Genomic DNA, 15,171 nt, shown 5'->3' with positions numbered 1-15,171 from the left:
CGCTTAAGTTTTAAGTTTAAACTTTCCTAAATTCTCAATAAGTATAGTTGTTTTTAGAACGTAAGTAAGCACTTATTTACATTTTATATAATAACTTTAATTTAATGTGCCTATTCGGCTAGGCGCAAAGCTCCAACGCACTGCCCGACTAAATGCCTAGCATCTTAATCCCTCCCGGCAAATAGGGCCAACAACTGTTGAATCCATAAATTTCTTTGCTGAAAGAAATCGTTGTGGTAAATTTCTTCAATTAACAGAGTAAAATAAGTTTACTTCATAGAAAGATAAACATCCTTTTCTCGACAAAGATACGTTAGTTCATGTCTAGGGCCCCGACTTTTGACAGAGGAGACATCCTCAACCTCGGACAAACATTCCATACAGATACACACCTTAATTGTGAAAGAAAATGCTTTTGGGGTTCTGTAAAAGGGTGGACTAAACGTAAAGATCCGGATATCTTCGGAGCCTCCGAAAAGGTTTAAATCCAAGAACACAAATCGAGTTGAATCGTCGTCTTCATTTACAGTCATCTTCAGCCACAGCCGACTTTCGGCTAAAACGTTATGGAGTGTGATATGGCAGGGTATGCCAACGGGCAGTCCTGCGACAAACCGGAGAGGATTTTCGTAGCTGTTGTCGGGTATATCCAGCTCTGCGTTTACGTGCTTGTTTCCACCACTCAACACAAGCTGCTTGAGGGAGAAGCTTTCAAGTGCTCTTTGAAAAAGGCGGGGATTACAGGAACCTTCATTGGGAAAGGTACCGGTTTCCGATGATAACTTCTCAACTTCAGTTATAAACCTGGAAGGTTCAAGAGATCCATCTCTAAGGAGAGATTCAACCTGTGACATCGTACTAGAGAGCTTTCTCAAGGTTCGAAGATGGCAGCAAATTTCTATTTTCGACAATCTGAGCACACAGGTCACAAGTATCAGCTCCAAGATATGCAACTCCTCCCTTTTAGACAATCTTATAAATGTACTCTTCAGATCTCTAAGCCTTGTGTCCAGCTTTCTTAATACCAAATCTAATTCTCCCATTCCATAAGGTGGAAAAAGCACTGAAGGCAGAAAGTTCATCCATGCCCTTGTAAGCAGTTTCATTATCTGAACATATTGCTTCGTGAAGGGCAAAACACCCGCAGATGGAAGTGAGTCAGAAGTGAATGTTGCCAGCTCTTCCTTGCAACTTCTGCAAAACAATTTTACAAAGCAAATAAGCAGGAAGCACTGAAAGAGGCGATTAGGATATCAAATATCTTCAAAATTTATGGTAAATATGCGTGCTTGCAAACGTGTCATAATTCGAATAACATATCGGACATTCCTTTGGCACAATGATCCCATTAAACCCAGTCGCCCGACTAGATGTTATAATGCATAATCTCAAAGCATGCATATCTTTCTGGTGCCTGAAGGGAAACTTTTGTTTTATTTGTCTATTTTTTCCTGTTTTAGGGAAAACAAATAATGTCAACAGACAACGACAGAAAGTAATGTGTTACCTCAAAGTCCTCATTACTTCATTCACGAATCCTGATTGTACTAGTGGCCAGATATCCTTGGCCCTTGCAAGAACAACATTCACTAACTTAGTCACTTCATCATGCACCTCTAGCTGGTATGCTACAAGTGAAGTTCCTACTTCCCTTGGCTCCATTATTGGAGACACAATTTCAGACATTTCAGCTGAACCAGTCATCTTGTTACTAGTACAGGTTGAACCATCATTTTCATGTAAAGGCAAGCATGGCTCCCCTGCTTTAAAGTTGAACTTGTTGAACTCTACATCATATGGTCCTTGGGATCTACTGCACTGAGACAAATAATCCAAAAGGCTATTTTGATTGATAATATCACTCAGTGCATGAGAAATCCTTCCCAGATACGTTACTGCATAAGAAAATATTGCAGGTGGAATATTGCAATCGCGTTCATCTGAAACTGGAGCTGAGATGGCCAGAACTAGCAAGCCGGCCACTCTCATGCTATCAAAGTCCAACTTTCCATTAGACATTGGCTCCATCTGATAGAAAAAGTAGAAGAAAAAAAAAAAAACAGTGATTATCAACTTTTTTGAATAGAAATTTTAGTTACAAACAAATACAGAATGTAAGCATAAGGAACATAATTGATACTTTCAAGCCATTTCCAGATATAAGAAAACTCCTAAAGCCTGTAACACAAACAATGTAAGCAAACAAAAGGGTGAGACCACATTTTCCTTGGTGCTGTTCCATGCCATGCTTTCAAATAGCTTTTATCCATCCTTCTGACCATAAGACCACAATAAAAGCTCCGTTGAAAAGAGAATTATTTTGCATTCAGCTGAAAGACTAATTTATGATAAATCTTGATTCATGTCAAGCATCATTATATTTGAATAGACCCTGTCAGGAACACCTTTTGGTATTACTGAGCAGGATTGAATTTCATCTTTGGGAGCTGCCCAACCTAGACAGGAAGTTGGGTTGTGGTATTTATATAATATTAACGATAATTTGACAGCAAATAGAGGCACGCTAACCTGTGGAGAAACTTCCTCAATCATGCGGACCACAAACTTTCCATGATTTCGTCCAATATGAAACAAAACAGATAATGCATCTGCTTCATCCTGGAAACAAGAAATTTGAATTAATTGAATTGAAAGGATGACAGACCAAGTTCTGAAATTGTAAGCACTGAGTCAGACAAGCAACTCCTGAAAAATAGCATGATTAAAATGACTGAACTCTCATCACCATAATAGTTTCAGGAAAAAAAAAACAATCTGCAACTTTGAACAAGGAAATAATGGAAAGCTAACCTGTGGATATCTTTCCATATTTTCTAGAAGGGCATCAATAGTTAACCTAAACATCTTTAACTGAGGCAGCTTTGCCAATTTAAGTACTTTCCTTGCGGAAGATCTTATGAGGGTATCATTGTCAACCAGAGTGCCAAGAAACTGCAAAAATCAAAACAATATTGGGCAGCATGTACGATTTGATGAAGACACTGAAGATATCTGGTACATAGAAGCGTTTAAATGGCTCATTTCACTGCCACCTCAAAGTATAAGATGCGTTTGCATCCATAAGCAGTAGGTGAATCAGATGTTCCGTCAGTTATTATGTATAGTTAGATGATTACAAGAATTCTAGAACATTACCATATGCATGTGTGCTTCTTGCACCTTCAGAAGGTCAAAGGTAGCCAATTGATGCATAGTTTCAAAAGCTTGTAACCGAACAAGTATTGAGTCATCATTCAGTACATCCATCAAGAAGTTTAAGGCTTCTCCAGCAAACTTGGCAGAGAGTATGGCCAGTGTTCTCAATGCATGACAGGCACCTTTTCGCACCTTCAAGATTCACAAACAATTCCTAATTAGAAAGCATGCACATGGTTAGGTTCCTTTGCAGAACAGAGAAAATAAAAGTTACCTCGTGAAATTCATCCTCTAGTCCGTGCACAAAAGCTCCAGCAACACTTGAACCTGATACTTCTAGTTGTTCATCAGAGCACTGAGCAAAAGATCCTTTTCCTTTCGTGGTTACCAGAACTCTCTTTGACAGGGTTTGCAAAAGAATATCCTCAGATACCAACTTTATCTTCCCAAGAGCATAAAAAGCTTCAACCCTAACCTCCATGCTCATGTCTCTCACCATTGAACAAAGCTACAAACATACACAAACATCAGGGTAGGAACTCTACATGACGCTTATAAATTTTCCGACTTTGAGACAGAATGATAGGAAGAGAATGTCCTACCATTCAACAATGCAGGGTAAAGTGTGGCTTTCCTTAATGATCTCCTAGACAAAATTTGACCCAAATAGATTAGTAAGACTATATGGACAATATGCATAAACCATGAGTGGTGTGTACAAGTTCAAGTCAGCACGAACCAAAACTAAAGGGAAAAGCTAATCACAACTTGATGACTGTAGACACCAAAGTTCCAAAGCTCAAATTCATCCAAACAATACCGGGATTCAACTATACTCGATTAAATGGATCAATTATCATAAATATTTAACTACAATTAAGACAGATAATATGACTAGTAATAAGCAATTACTTTGACAAATACTTCATCAGACCAATATGCTTTCATCTCCGAAATGCACGCCACGAGCATTAGACCCCAAGAACACACCTGTGTGTTCATTCATAAATGCACAATGCATAAACAAAGTCAGCACACAAAATCGAAAAGGAAACAGAGATATCAATCATTCAATGTGACTAGCAAAGCTCACCATGCGAACGGCAGCCAATCGAACGCAATCTTCCATGTCGTTTAGGAGCTCAACGGCACGAAAATAGCAGCCTTCGATCATGTCACGGTCCTCGATCACACCGTTCTCACTCAACCCAACGAGCCCGTCCAACGCCTCTTTTCTCACATTCGGATATGGATCCTTCGTAAACCCTAGAAACAGAGTGAACAGCAAATGAGGCTGTACGCCGAACCTCTCGGCGTTTCTGAGCAGCCACGGCCGTACGGAGCAAGACGGACTGAAACACAGCGAGGCGAACAGCCGGTCATCCAATTCTTCAATTCCGGGAGCTAGGGCTCGGTTGCTCTCCACGATTGAAGCGAGCGCGTCGAGTGAGTCGGCAGCAACGCGGGGCGAGCCGGTGGAGAGGAGGTGGGAACGGACCGAGTCGAATACGAAGGACGAGAGGTGGGGGTGTCGCGAGGCGAGGTCGGAGAGGAGCTTGAGAGTGAACCGGATGGTGAGCGGATCGCGACTGAGTCGGAGAGAGCGAGTTAGGGTTTCGAGGATGGAGGTGATTGTGGGCCCGGGAGTTGAGGGGTTGACGATGAGGGATCTCAGGGGAGGCAGGACTTCGGGAGAGAGAGGTTCGTCGGCGGAAATTGTCGGGAGGATGAGAGGGTGACCGCACCTGAGGAGCACGTGGTCCGCCATTGCAGTGGTCAAGCTTCGGTTCTCTGCTACGCTGCTGTGTTTCAAAAGGAAAACAGCCGGGAGCGGGATAACCAAAACGCGCCGTTTCTCCTGGCGGACTATCCGGGGATCTACTTGGACCGGTTCAGTCTTTGTTGCGGTCCATAACTCGAGTCAGATGGGCCAACTCTAATTTATTTACTTTTTAATCTATAAAAGTGATATTGTGGATGAAAAAAAAGCATAACCTACAACCGCAAGGATAAATACTCTAGGCTCCACTGGTTTATTTTCTTCTCTATTCTATAGAATAAATATAGATATGTATCTAAATATATAAAGGGAGCACTTTAAAATGAGCACTTAAAAAAAAAGGAAATTTGGAAAATTAAGTAAACTTTGGATCTCATATAGATTTTTTTTTTTTTGAATAAACGATATTTTCTACACTAAATGGGAGGGGGATGAGCTTAGCCTCATAATGTGGTTCAAATTTGTCTTCGACCAGAATTAAACCTAAAACCTTTCACTTACAAGTGAAGAGAAATATCAATATACCGTAGTACTAAGTGGCAGATTTCATATAGAGTTATAGCCACCCTTTTAAGTTTATGATAATTATAATCAAACGTGGATGTAAAAATACTAATATACCCATGAGGTTCTCTCCTCCACCTCCAAAGCTTCAAACTTTCAGTTCTCCTCTGAGGAGCTGAGATCTCAAATCCAACACAAGACATAGGGTTTCCGTTTCAGGCAAGCCATGGTACACCACCCCATTTCAACTTGTAAAAAGGTTGCCTCTTGGTCTTTTGCTTTTAACTTTTAGCTTTTGGATTGTTGTGACAGCTCGTCCCGAAATATATTTTCGATAATGTGAAATGTCTTTATTGCCCTTGAGCGTTTAGTGGTTGTGTGTGTGTAAACAAGCTAAGGATTTGGACCATGACATGTTTTACCTAAGTTTTTAGACCCAATAGGAAGTAAGCTTTTGTTTGTTGGTTGGTAGCCCAAAACTAGACCCCACACACACACCCATACCACTCCCTTTGACTCTCTCTCTGTTCTCTCTCGGATTTTTCCCATTTTCTGTACAATCGTATGGACAACTCCTAACCCACCATTTCTTGCACGGATCGAGGTTGTGGTTGGTGTTTTTGGACTCCTTGCAAGCTCAGGAGTCGATCTATACCTTTGGTTGGACGTGAAAGCTTCGAAAGCTAGGGAACCAGGAAACCCTCGAAAATGTGCACAGTAGCTCAGTCGTGATCGCAAAGATTTCATTGAGTTTTAAGGTCCTAGGGAGCCTTAGAACTTGTTGTCGAAGCTTAAGGAAGGATTTTGAAGTGTTTTGGACGTTAGGAAGCTCGGGTTTGACAAGTTGCAAAGGTGGCCGGATTATCGTAATTTTTCTGGCGAGTTCCCGTTGGTTTTAGATTTCATTGAGGTTCTGACAGATTATCACCAATGTAGGACCACCTTTGGTATTATATAATTAGTATTTGTCCTGTTGGACTGCACTTCGGTTACCTATGCTCTGATTGTGTGTATTCACACTTAAATCTTATTTGCATTTTGTTTTATCAGTGTCTTTCCGCACTGCGCACATGGCTACGTCACCTTCACGTGACGGCCAGCATGCCTCGATCTAGGTCAGGGTGTGTCAATTGTAGCTTTTCAATCTTTAACCAAAATTCAATCAAAGAATTTGGATTCCGAATTCAATTGCAAGAATTGAATGCTTGATTTTATGTTACAGATATACAATTTAGCTCAAATCTTCAATTCTATTTGGTTGGATTCTATGAAGAGAAAGAATTTGCACGTGTCTTCCATTTCCAAGCCTATTTAGATGGTGACTATAATTCCATATAGAGTTCAAATTGTGGTTATTTTTCTAAATTTTTCAAAACAAAAAAAAAACCATAAATTGCCTCAAGAATTTCAAAAATTAAAATTGAATTAAGAGGAGTTAAAGTAATTCAACACATTTTAATTTTGAATTAAAGCTTAGCCTACTTCTCCACCCCTTAGTGGGTTTTATGGTCGACTTCCAATTTATTTTTGAATAATTTTTTTTGATAAAAAAATATATAAAAAATAACTTAAATTTCCTATTTTTTAACAAAAAATCATTAAAAAAAACTTAATTTAAAATGTAAGACCAATTGTCAAACGGTTACACGTGTGACAAGAGGCTACCCACCGTTATATATATGTACTTTAACCTTCTTATTTAGACAAACAATATTCAATTTTAAACTTGTAATATTTACAATCGATTTTAAACTAATTTAAATTGTTTGACGGAGGATTCAAACGTGGAAACACATTATTTAGCTTTTTAACTAATCTAAATATTTTTTTTAAATTTATTTGCACGCGAGACTATTGGTTAAAGAAGGCTGGATGTATTTTATTTGAAGCACTTGGGGTGGTGGAAAAGAAGATTATCTGCTCTAATAATGGAATGTGGCGTAGCCATAACCCTTACTTTGAAGCAAATGTGTTTCCACCATGAAATTGAATAAAAATATAACCATATATTTCATGGCGTTAAATAAAGCTAGCTAGCATATGCCAACGATGGGTTGGCTCATTTAGTAAGGTTTCTGTCTTATGTGTCTTATCCATGGTCTAAAATATCCATAATATCTCGATATTTCTATTGAAATTTCCGTGTTTTTGGACAACCGATATTTTTTTGAACTACCGATATTTCTGATATCATCGATATTTTAGACCTTGCTAAGTCACTCATGTATCTTACCATGCAATGTATAAAGTGTAAAATATTGTACTAATTCATTATATATAAATGATTATGGTGTGCTTAAACTTCTTTCATTATGTTTGCCAACTCGCTATATAATCAACTTAAATCAGTTATATCTATCATGCAATGCATTTCCTTCCAATTTTTTGTGATAAACTAATAGATAATTGACTAAATAAACATCCTTCAAAGTTTCAATAAAAAATTTCAAGTTTTTCTTACAATTTCCATGGTTTTTATTCAATTTTTATCGATATCAATAATATCCCGATATTTCCATCGAAATTTCCGTGTTTTTGAACTATCGATATTTCCGATATCATCGATATTTTATACCTTGGTCTTATCAAGGTTTGAGTCCTGCTATCAGTACTCTTATTGGTGCGTGATATAAATTCTTACGTAAATTCATACAGGTAATAACTGCCAGTTAGGTGTCATATGTAAGTTTTTACAGCTCGAGGTTGTGAGTATATCCTAACGTTAATGATGAGAGTAATCAATCACCACCTAAACTTTTCTTCACAAAATAATAATAATAATAATAATAAATAAATAAAGCTAGCTAGCTAGCATACCTCCTGATAAATAAATAATTGTAGTCTTTTGCGATCTTGTTGAGAAGGACGATAAGCCAATGGACGTTCCCAAATAGGTGGGCTAAATCTTCCTTTATTGCTTTAATTATTAAAAAGGTTTGATTAGTGCAAATTAACTAAACTTATGAAACTTTTTCTATAATTAAAGTATGTTCAAAGTCATGTAATATAACTCCTACGACGTGTTTACTTACGTATCAAGAATGAGAAATGGAATCGTTCTAATTCTTGAGTTCTATATGTTACTTAAATTTGAGTATTGGAATCATTTCAATTTATAGCTTACGTTGGATACCTGAAAAATCAAGAATGAGGATCACTTTGGGAAGACTAGTCGATATAGTTTCCTTTCCTTACTTCCCCTATTCCCATGTTCCCTCTTGTTAAGTAAAAAAGTTAGTGATTCAAGTTATTGGATGTATCTATCGATGTATCTGTATTCCATGTTCGATTGTTCTTTTCCTCGTATTGATTTGTGTCTGAAAAGAAAATACAGCTCTTCACACTAAACGTCAACGTAAAAAGCATGGTTTAATCTTTGTATTATTGAAACACATTCAATCATAAAACACGAGTGCATGTCTTGATGTTTAAATCATATATATATGGTGACTTGAAAAAAAATTAGAAGCCTCTAAATCGTTGAAAGTATGACTTGATCTTTTCCTAATTGCTAATTGGGTCATTTCATCATGCTCGCACCGTTAATTGTTTGGTCAATTTCGTCACTAATTATTGCTTTTATATCCTAATCAGGGACCAATCATGTTATTTACACAGATTAACAATGCATAGACCATTGCGTACGGTCGCTCCTGAGTAAGTTGTATTCTATGCATGCCACTTGATATATAATAGTAGTCCACATTTAATTACATTTTAATACTTGATACCCAAAAATCTCGAGGAATTAATTTAGTGAAAAGCAAGTAAATGTTTGGAATTTTCTATTTGAGTTCGAACTTTCACACTATAGGTTATGCTTTGGTACAATTTGGGTCGGCTAAAATTAAGTTGATGCCTCATATGGTACCAAAGATGCATAAAAGCATCTTCAGAGAAAATGTGAAAATGCCAACATCACCAATAACAAGAAAAAAAGACAATAGTAGTATTTTCCAAACGAAATGTTAATTCTTCCATGACATGACCGTGCCATGAATTGATTTGCCGTCAAATTTGACAACAACTTCAAATCTATTTTCAGTTGACATTTTGGGCCATACATGAATTAATAACTAGTCGATTAAAAATAGATTTGGGCCATACATGAATTAATAACTAGTCAATTAAAAATAGATTTGAAGTTGCTCTAAAAGAAGGAGATTAATTACTAATTCATGTATGTCCAAAAAAAAGAAAGAAAAGGTTTTCCCATCTCACTGAAGTAAAACTTATGAACCGCTACTTAGTATTGCGGTCTTGTGGTATTCCTTTTTACTTGTAAGTGAAAGGTTTTAGATTCGATTCTCACCAAAGGCAAATTCAAACAACATTATTACTGGTTCATTGTGAGATTTAGTCCATATCTCTCCTCCTTAGTGTAGATAATATTGTTTGTTAAAAAAAAAGATATAAATTGTCCATTCCAAGACAATTTACATCTCCCATTGAAGATACCCTTATTAGTTTTTTTTTTTTTTTTTTTAAACAAACGATAGTATTTACACTAAGGGGTAGAGGAGTAAACTAAGTTTTACAATGGGCTTACCATAATAATGTGGTTCAACTTCGCTTTTGGCGATAATCAAACATAACTCACTTACAAGTGAAAATGAATATCACCAGACCATATTACTAAGTGACATATGCCCTTATTAGTTTTAAAATACAAGAAATGTGTATTTGGCATTACGTTTTAGTTTCATTGGTAAAATCACATTAGAAAGTTCCACTTTTGAAAGCGTTCTCTTGGGAATTTGATGTTGAAAAGTTCTCATTCCCAAGCAAATTACTTGCTAATGGGTTGAATTTCATTGGTGAAATCCCACTTTAAAATTAATTCTAGGCCAAAGCATAACCTAGAGAGAGAGAGAGTCGTGTTGCTGACTCGTTGTCGTTGGGAAGGTGCTTGTTCACATTGGGGAGCAGCCGGCGGAACCGACGGCGGCGGGGAGGAGGGGAGAAATGATTTGTATTCTAGAACTCTCATGGTTGTATAAATTATTTATATTCAATGTGGGCAGACTAGACTAAGCAAGAAAAGTCAAACTTTTAAAGGGCATAATTTACATTGTTTTAGTTATAAAGTTCAGGGAGAGGCGGCGGCAAACCGCCACAAAAGAGGGGTAGTGACGGTTTGTTATGTGGGGATTGTTGTTTGGTTTTTCGTTTTTCTTTTTTAAACTCGAGATGAAATGAGTTAAAGAGGATGATTCTAATTATTAGAGAAATCTACGACTTGCCCGTTTTCGTTTTGTTTTTTGTTTTGGTTTCTGTAGTCATTTTTCATTTGGGGTGTGCTATCCATACACATCCTTTGTTAATTTATATCCATTGATCTTTTTCAATTCATCTGATCCAACGGTCGAAAATTAAAAAAATGTGTGAGAATTAAACTATGGTGTGTGGATATCACACGCCTTTCTATTTTTGTTAGATTTCCGAAGATGAATGATAGTAGTAATCTTCTCGACTTGCCTTTTGTTTTGTGTTTTTTTTCAAAATAGTGGGTGGGGCTAGAACTTTATAATTTTATTTTATATTTAATTTGGTTTATTTATTAAGGGTATAAGGGTGCGTTTGGTACGTGGGACGGGACGGGACGGAACGGGACGAGGCGTTCCGTCCCGCGTTTGGTGCGCCAAAAATGGGTGGAACGGACTGTTCCACGGGACAGATTTTGAGTGTTTTTGCGTTCCACCTCCCCCCCTGGAACGGGTTTGTTCCACGTTTGTGGAACGCAATGTTTTACCATTTTAAGACAAATATACCCCATGTCTTTTTCAAAAATTACACCTTCGTTCCGTCCCGTCCCGTCCCGTCCCGTCCCGTCCCGTTCCGTTCCGTTCCGTCTGCGTACCAAACGCACCCTAAGGGAACGGAAAAGGATCTTAGCAGGATCACTTTCTTAGGAATCCTAGAGATTCCGTGATCTCATATGTTTATCGTATATCGTGTGATTAGTTTTCGTTTGATATTATTCATATTTAATTTAAAATAATTTCTGACCGCACGATGTACGATGAACGGATGAGATCACAAGATCCCTAGGATTCATAGGAAAAGGATCTGGCGTAAGGTACCGTTTGGTACGTGGGACAGGACATAACGGAGTGGGTAGAGGCATTCCGTCTCACGTTTGGCGCGCCTAAAACGGGTGGAACGTGTTGTTCCACGGGACGAATTTTGGATGAATTTTTGTTCTACCTCACCCTCTTGGAACAACTCGTTCCACATCCGTGGAACACAAAATTATAGCATCTCTGTCTCATTCTTCTTCCTCCTTATTTCCATCCGAGGGCATCTTTGTTCCCTCTCTGTTTCGTCTCGTCCTGTCCCGTCATACCAAACGATACAAGAACCAAGAATTTGTATTTTCGAGGACATTAAAGTTTTTAATTTAATGTGATCGTACACATGTCAAAAGTTGAATGGAAAACACACAAAAAATTATAATTATAATTATTTAGGATGGTAAGAGAAAATGAACATGACAACTCGAGAAAATATACATGTCAACTTGAGGATTAAAATACTGTAATTGAAAAGGTAAGTGAGATGGTAAGGTTTGGAAATGGATCATCTCCGGATTTCTTTCCATTAAATTCATCAAGTTCGGGATTTGGACTGTTGAAATTTGATTCAACGGCTATAAACAATGGGCCCTTTAAAAGTTATAATAAATGTAGTCGTTAGATCAAATTCCAACAGTCCGGATCTCGAACTAAGTGTGGTGGAAAGGGATCCTCTCCGAATCCCTTTCCGTAAGGTTTAAGCCTAAATTCGTTGTGAAAAAGTGACTGGCATTTTCATTATTAATAATTGAGTTCAAACTGTCATGGCACGTACCCTATTGTTATGCACCATTATTTACGTTAACAAGTGCGGAATATTTAGTATTAAATTCATCATTCACGAAAATCGAACCTTAAACTTTCCACTTATAAATGAAAATGTATACTGTTTGATTATACCGCTACATAGCCACTAACGTTTGAATAATTTAGTATCGAAATTTAAAAGCAAGCCGCAAACGTTGTTTCATCATTGAGTCATCTGAATAATACGTAAGTTATGAGGTTACCAAATATATGGTCACTTCTCTTGTATAAAATTTAGTGTCTCGTATAAGCAAAATGAGGAAAACGTGTAGATTTTATGAAGTGGGCTTGCTCTTTTAATAAGGAGCCGTTGTCTCGTTCTAATCTCAAGCTTTAACCCATGCTATTGCCCAATATAAATTCACAACCAAGTTTTGGGTTTTGGAAGTCGAAAACTCAACAACAAAAAAAACCAAAAAGAAGGAAGATCAGAAGCTCATAAACATGCCTTGCCTTTATATCTCCACCAACGTCAACCTTGACGGAGTCGACGCTGATTCCATCTTTTCCGAAGCCACCAAAGCCATCTCTGCCATTACTGGAAAGCCCGAAAATGTAAGCTCTCTCTCTCTCTCTCTCTCTCTCTCTCTCTCTCTCTCTCTCTCTCACACACACACACAAAAATACACAGTTTATGTTGGAAATCGGGTGTCAACAGTTTGCAGCGTCTGTTAGTTAACCGTTAATTGTAAAGAACAATAGGTTTAACTTTTTGTTTACAACCCAAATTAGGTAACGTTTGAGTGGCCAGAGTTCTCTAATGTACAAGTGATTATTTCTAGAGTCTAAACCTAGGGTTTTGATTGTTTATGTAGCATTGAGATATGAACATCCTTTTGGGTTCTGCGAATCACTTATTCTGTCTTGTTTTCGTTTTGCTCTTTATTCAGAAGTGGGATTTCATCTGGATTGGTTTTTTTTCAATAAGTCTTTTGAGTTATAGAATCGAAAGAACGTTTCTCTAATCAATTAACCAGCATCAAAATCTCATCTCTGTAAAATGGTAATTCTGGGGTTCTGTTCATTCATCTGCCAAGTTTGAAAGTCAGCTTAAGCAGATGGGGATGCCATGTCATAATCTGATCGAATAAGGGGATTTTTTGATGGTTCAAAAATGAGAAACAACAACACCTAGTATGTCATTGTGTCAACATTCCAAGCCAATAATATACTGTCACGCGTTTAACTTTGCGATGACATGATGTATTACTTATAGGTTGTTGTTATCACCGCAATAACTTTTCGAATGTAAGTAAGTTATTCTCCTGCCTTAGCCGAAGCCCTTCTGTTGAAGTTCAAGGGCTGCTGAGAGACTCTATTCAATCTGGTAGTGATTTTTTTTTTTTTTTAATTTTTTTTTAACGTTTGTTTTTGGGGTAGGAAACTCTAGCAGTGATTGAAGATGTCCGGTTGACGAGGAGATTAGGGTTTTAAATTCTAAAAGTCAGTTGCTATCTGATTAACTAGTGTATTAATTAGGAGTGATTAAGGACCACTTGTTGACACAATATAAGGCACTGGAGTAGCTGTCCTGTCCATTTGGTTGGAATCGCACTACTTCCTCACTTAATAGTCACTACTGCTTACGCATTTCTGCCTAATTTGACTCTTACGTGCCAGCTGATCTTATCTAGGGTTGTACTCGAGTACATGTCGTCCATATGCGAGTGGTTCTGTCTCGGCCATGTAGGCGCTTGACAATGCATCAGTAATGATTAAGAGTTATTGACTCGCACATGAACGGCTATACTCAGCATTCCTCGAATGCTCACTGTTTTTTTTTAAATATTGAACGTCTCTTTGCTTGCAGTTTGTGATGGTGGTACTTAAGGGATCGGTGCCCATATCGTTCGGGAAGAGTACCACTATACCGGCATCATATGGCGAGTTAGTAGCAATGGGTGGCATTACCACGACCGTGAAGAGGCAGCTGATCGCCACTCTCGGCACGATTTTTGAGTCCAAGCTTTCGATCCCAAAAACCCGATTTTTTCTTAAAGTTGTTGATTTAAGTACTCCTACAGGATCTAAACTGTAAAATGAAAATACCTGATGTTGTTCTTCAACAAAATAAGGGATGATAAATCCGATCTATTGTTTTTATGCACGGTGTGAACTTGTGATGCAAAAAATCAACAACTGAATAGTAGCAATTCCAAATAGTGAAGTTCTTTATCTAGTCCAATAATATTTGGGAACATACTTTTTTCTTGTCATCCACGCAATAGGCTAACTTTTCATATGGGTCCATACAGATAAGGGCTTCTCCAATGAACCATAGACACAAAACTCAAATTTGATTTTGATCTCAATCCAAAAGTTATATGACAGATACGAGTTTGTTTAGAATTGTTTTTAGAACAGTAAAAAATGTTTTCTGGTAATTAAAAATATTTCTGCTTTTGTTGACGAAAATACTTAAAAATGATTTTGCAACATACTCTTTCCAAAAAAAAAAAACATTTAGAAAGCACTCCCAATTGCTTTTCTAAAAAGAACTTGCACTTGAATTTTTTAATAAAATTTTTCAATATGTTTCTAACAAATGCCCTTAGGAACAAAAATGCTTCATAAAGTAGTCCTATACGATCTCAACTCAAGTCCCAAATGGTGGAAATGAAAGAGAGAAAAGAGAATTGGGTCCCACCCACTACCACCAACGGAAGATTCACAAAAAAAAAAATATTATTATTGACATTTTAAAAAACTCATTACACATTTTAAATTATATATATATATATATTCTTTCTTTTTGCTGAAAAATACATTTAAGAAAAGTGCATAATTCACAAGTATTGTTCTTTAGGAAAACTAATGAAAATAGCTTGAAAACTTTGAGTTTTAACAATA

General features: G+C 37.3%; 2 protein-coding genes across 2 annotated transcripts; one reads left to right on the top strand and one right to left on the bottom strand.

The window, feature by feature from the left end:
* Positions 1-231: 231 nt before the first annotated feature.
* Positions 232-5,028, bottom strand: LOC103433709 (protein SIEL). Its single transcript, XM_008371978.4, has 8 exons — positions 4,250-5,028; positions 4,069-4,146; positions 3,431-3,664; positions 3,157-3,348; positions 2,812-2,952; positions 2,530-2,619; positions 1,508-2,028; positions 232-1,194 (listed from the first exon to the last, which is right to left on the bottom strand). The coding sequence occupies exons 1-8, from the start codon at positions 4,922-4,924 to the stop codon at positions 270-272; spliced, it is 2,856 nt and encodes a 951-aa protein (XP_008370200.3). The 5' UTR covers positions 4,925-5,028; the 3' UTR covers positions 232-269.
* Positions 5,029-12,652: 7,624 nt separating this feature from the next.
* On the top strand, positions 12,653-14,424 carry LOC103419406 (uncharacterized). Its single transcript, XM_008357510.4, has 2 exons — positions 12,653-12,876; positions 14,132-14,424. The coding sequence occupies exons 1-2, from the start codon at positions 12,766-12,768 to the stop codon at positions 14,357-14,359; spliced, it is 339 nt and encodes a 112-aa protein (XP_008355732.1). The 5' UTR covers positions 12,653-12,765; the 3' UTR covers positions 14,360-14,424.
* Positions 14,425-15,171: the final 747 nt, after the last annotated feature.

Source organism: Malus domestica, chromosome 04, assembly GCF_042453785.1.
Source record: "Malus domestica chromosome 04, GDT2T_hap1".
Classification (NCBI taxonomy): domain Eukaryota; kingdom Viridiplantae; phylum Streptophyta; class Magnoliopsida; order Rosales; family Rosaceae; genus Malus; species Malus domestica.
The sequence above is the reverse complement of the archived record's forward strand: the minus strand, read 5'-3'. Positions and strand labels throughout refer to the sequence as shown.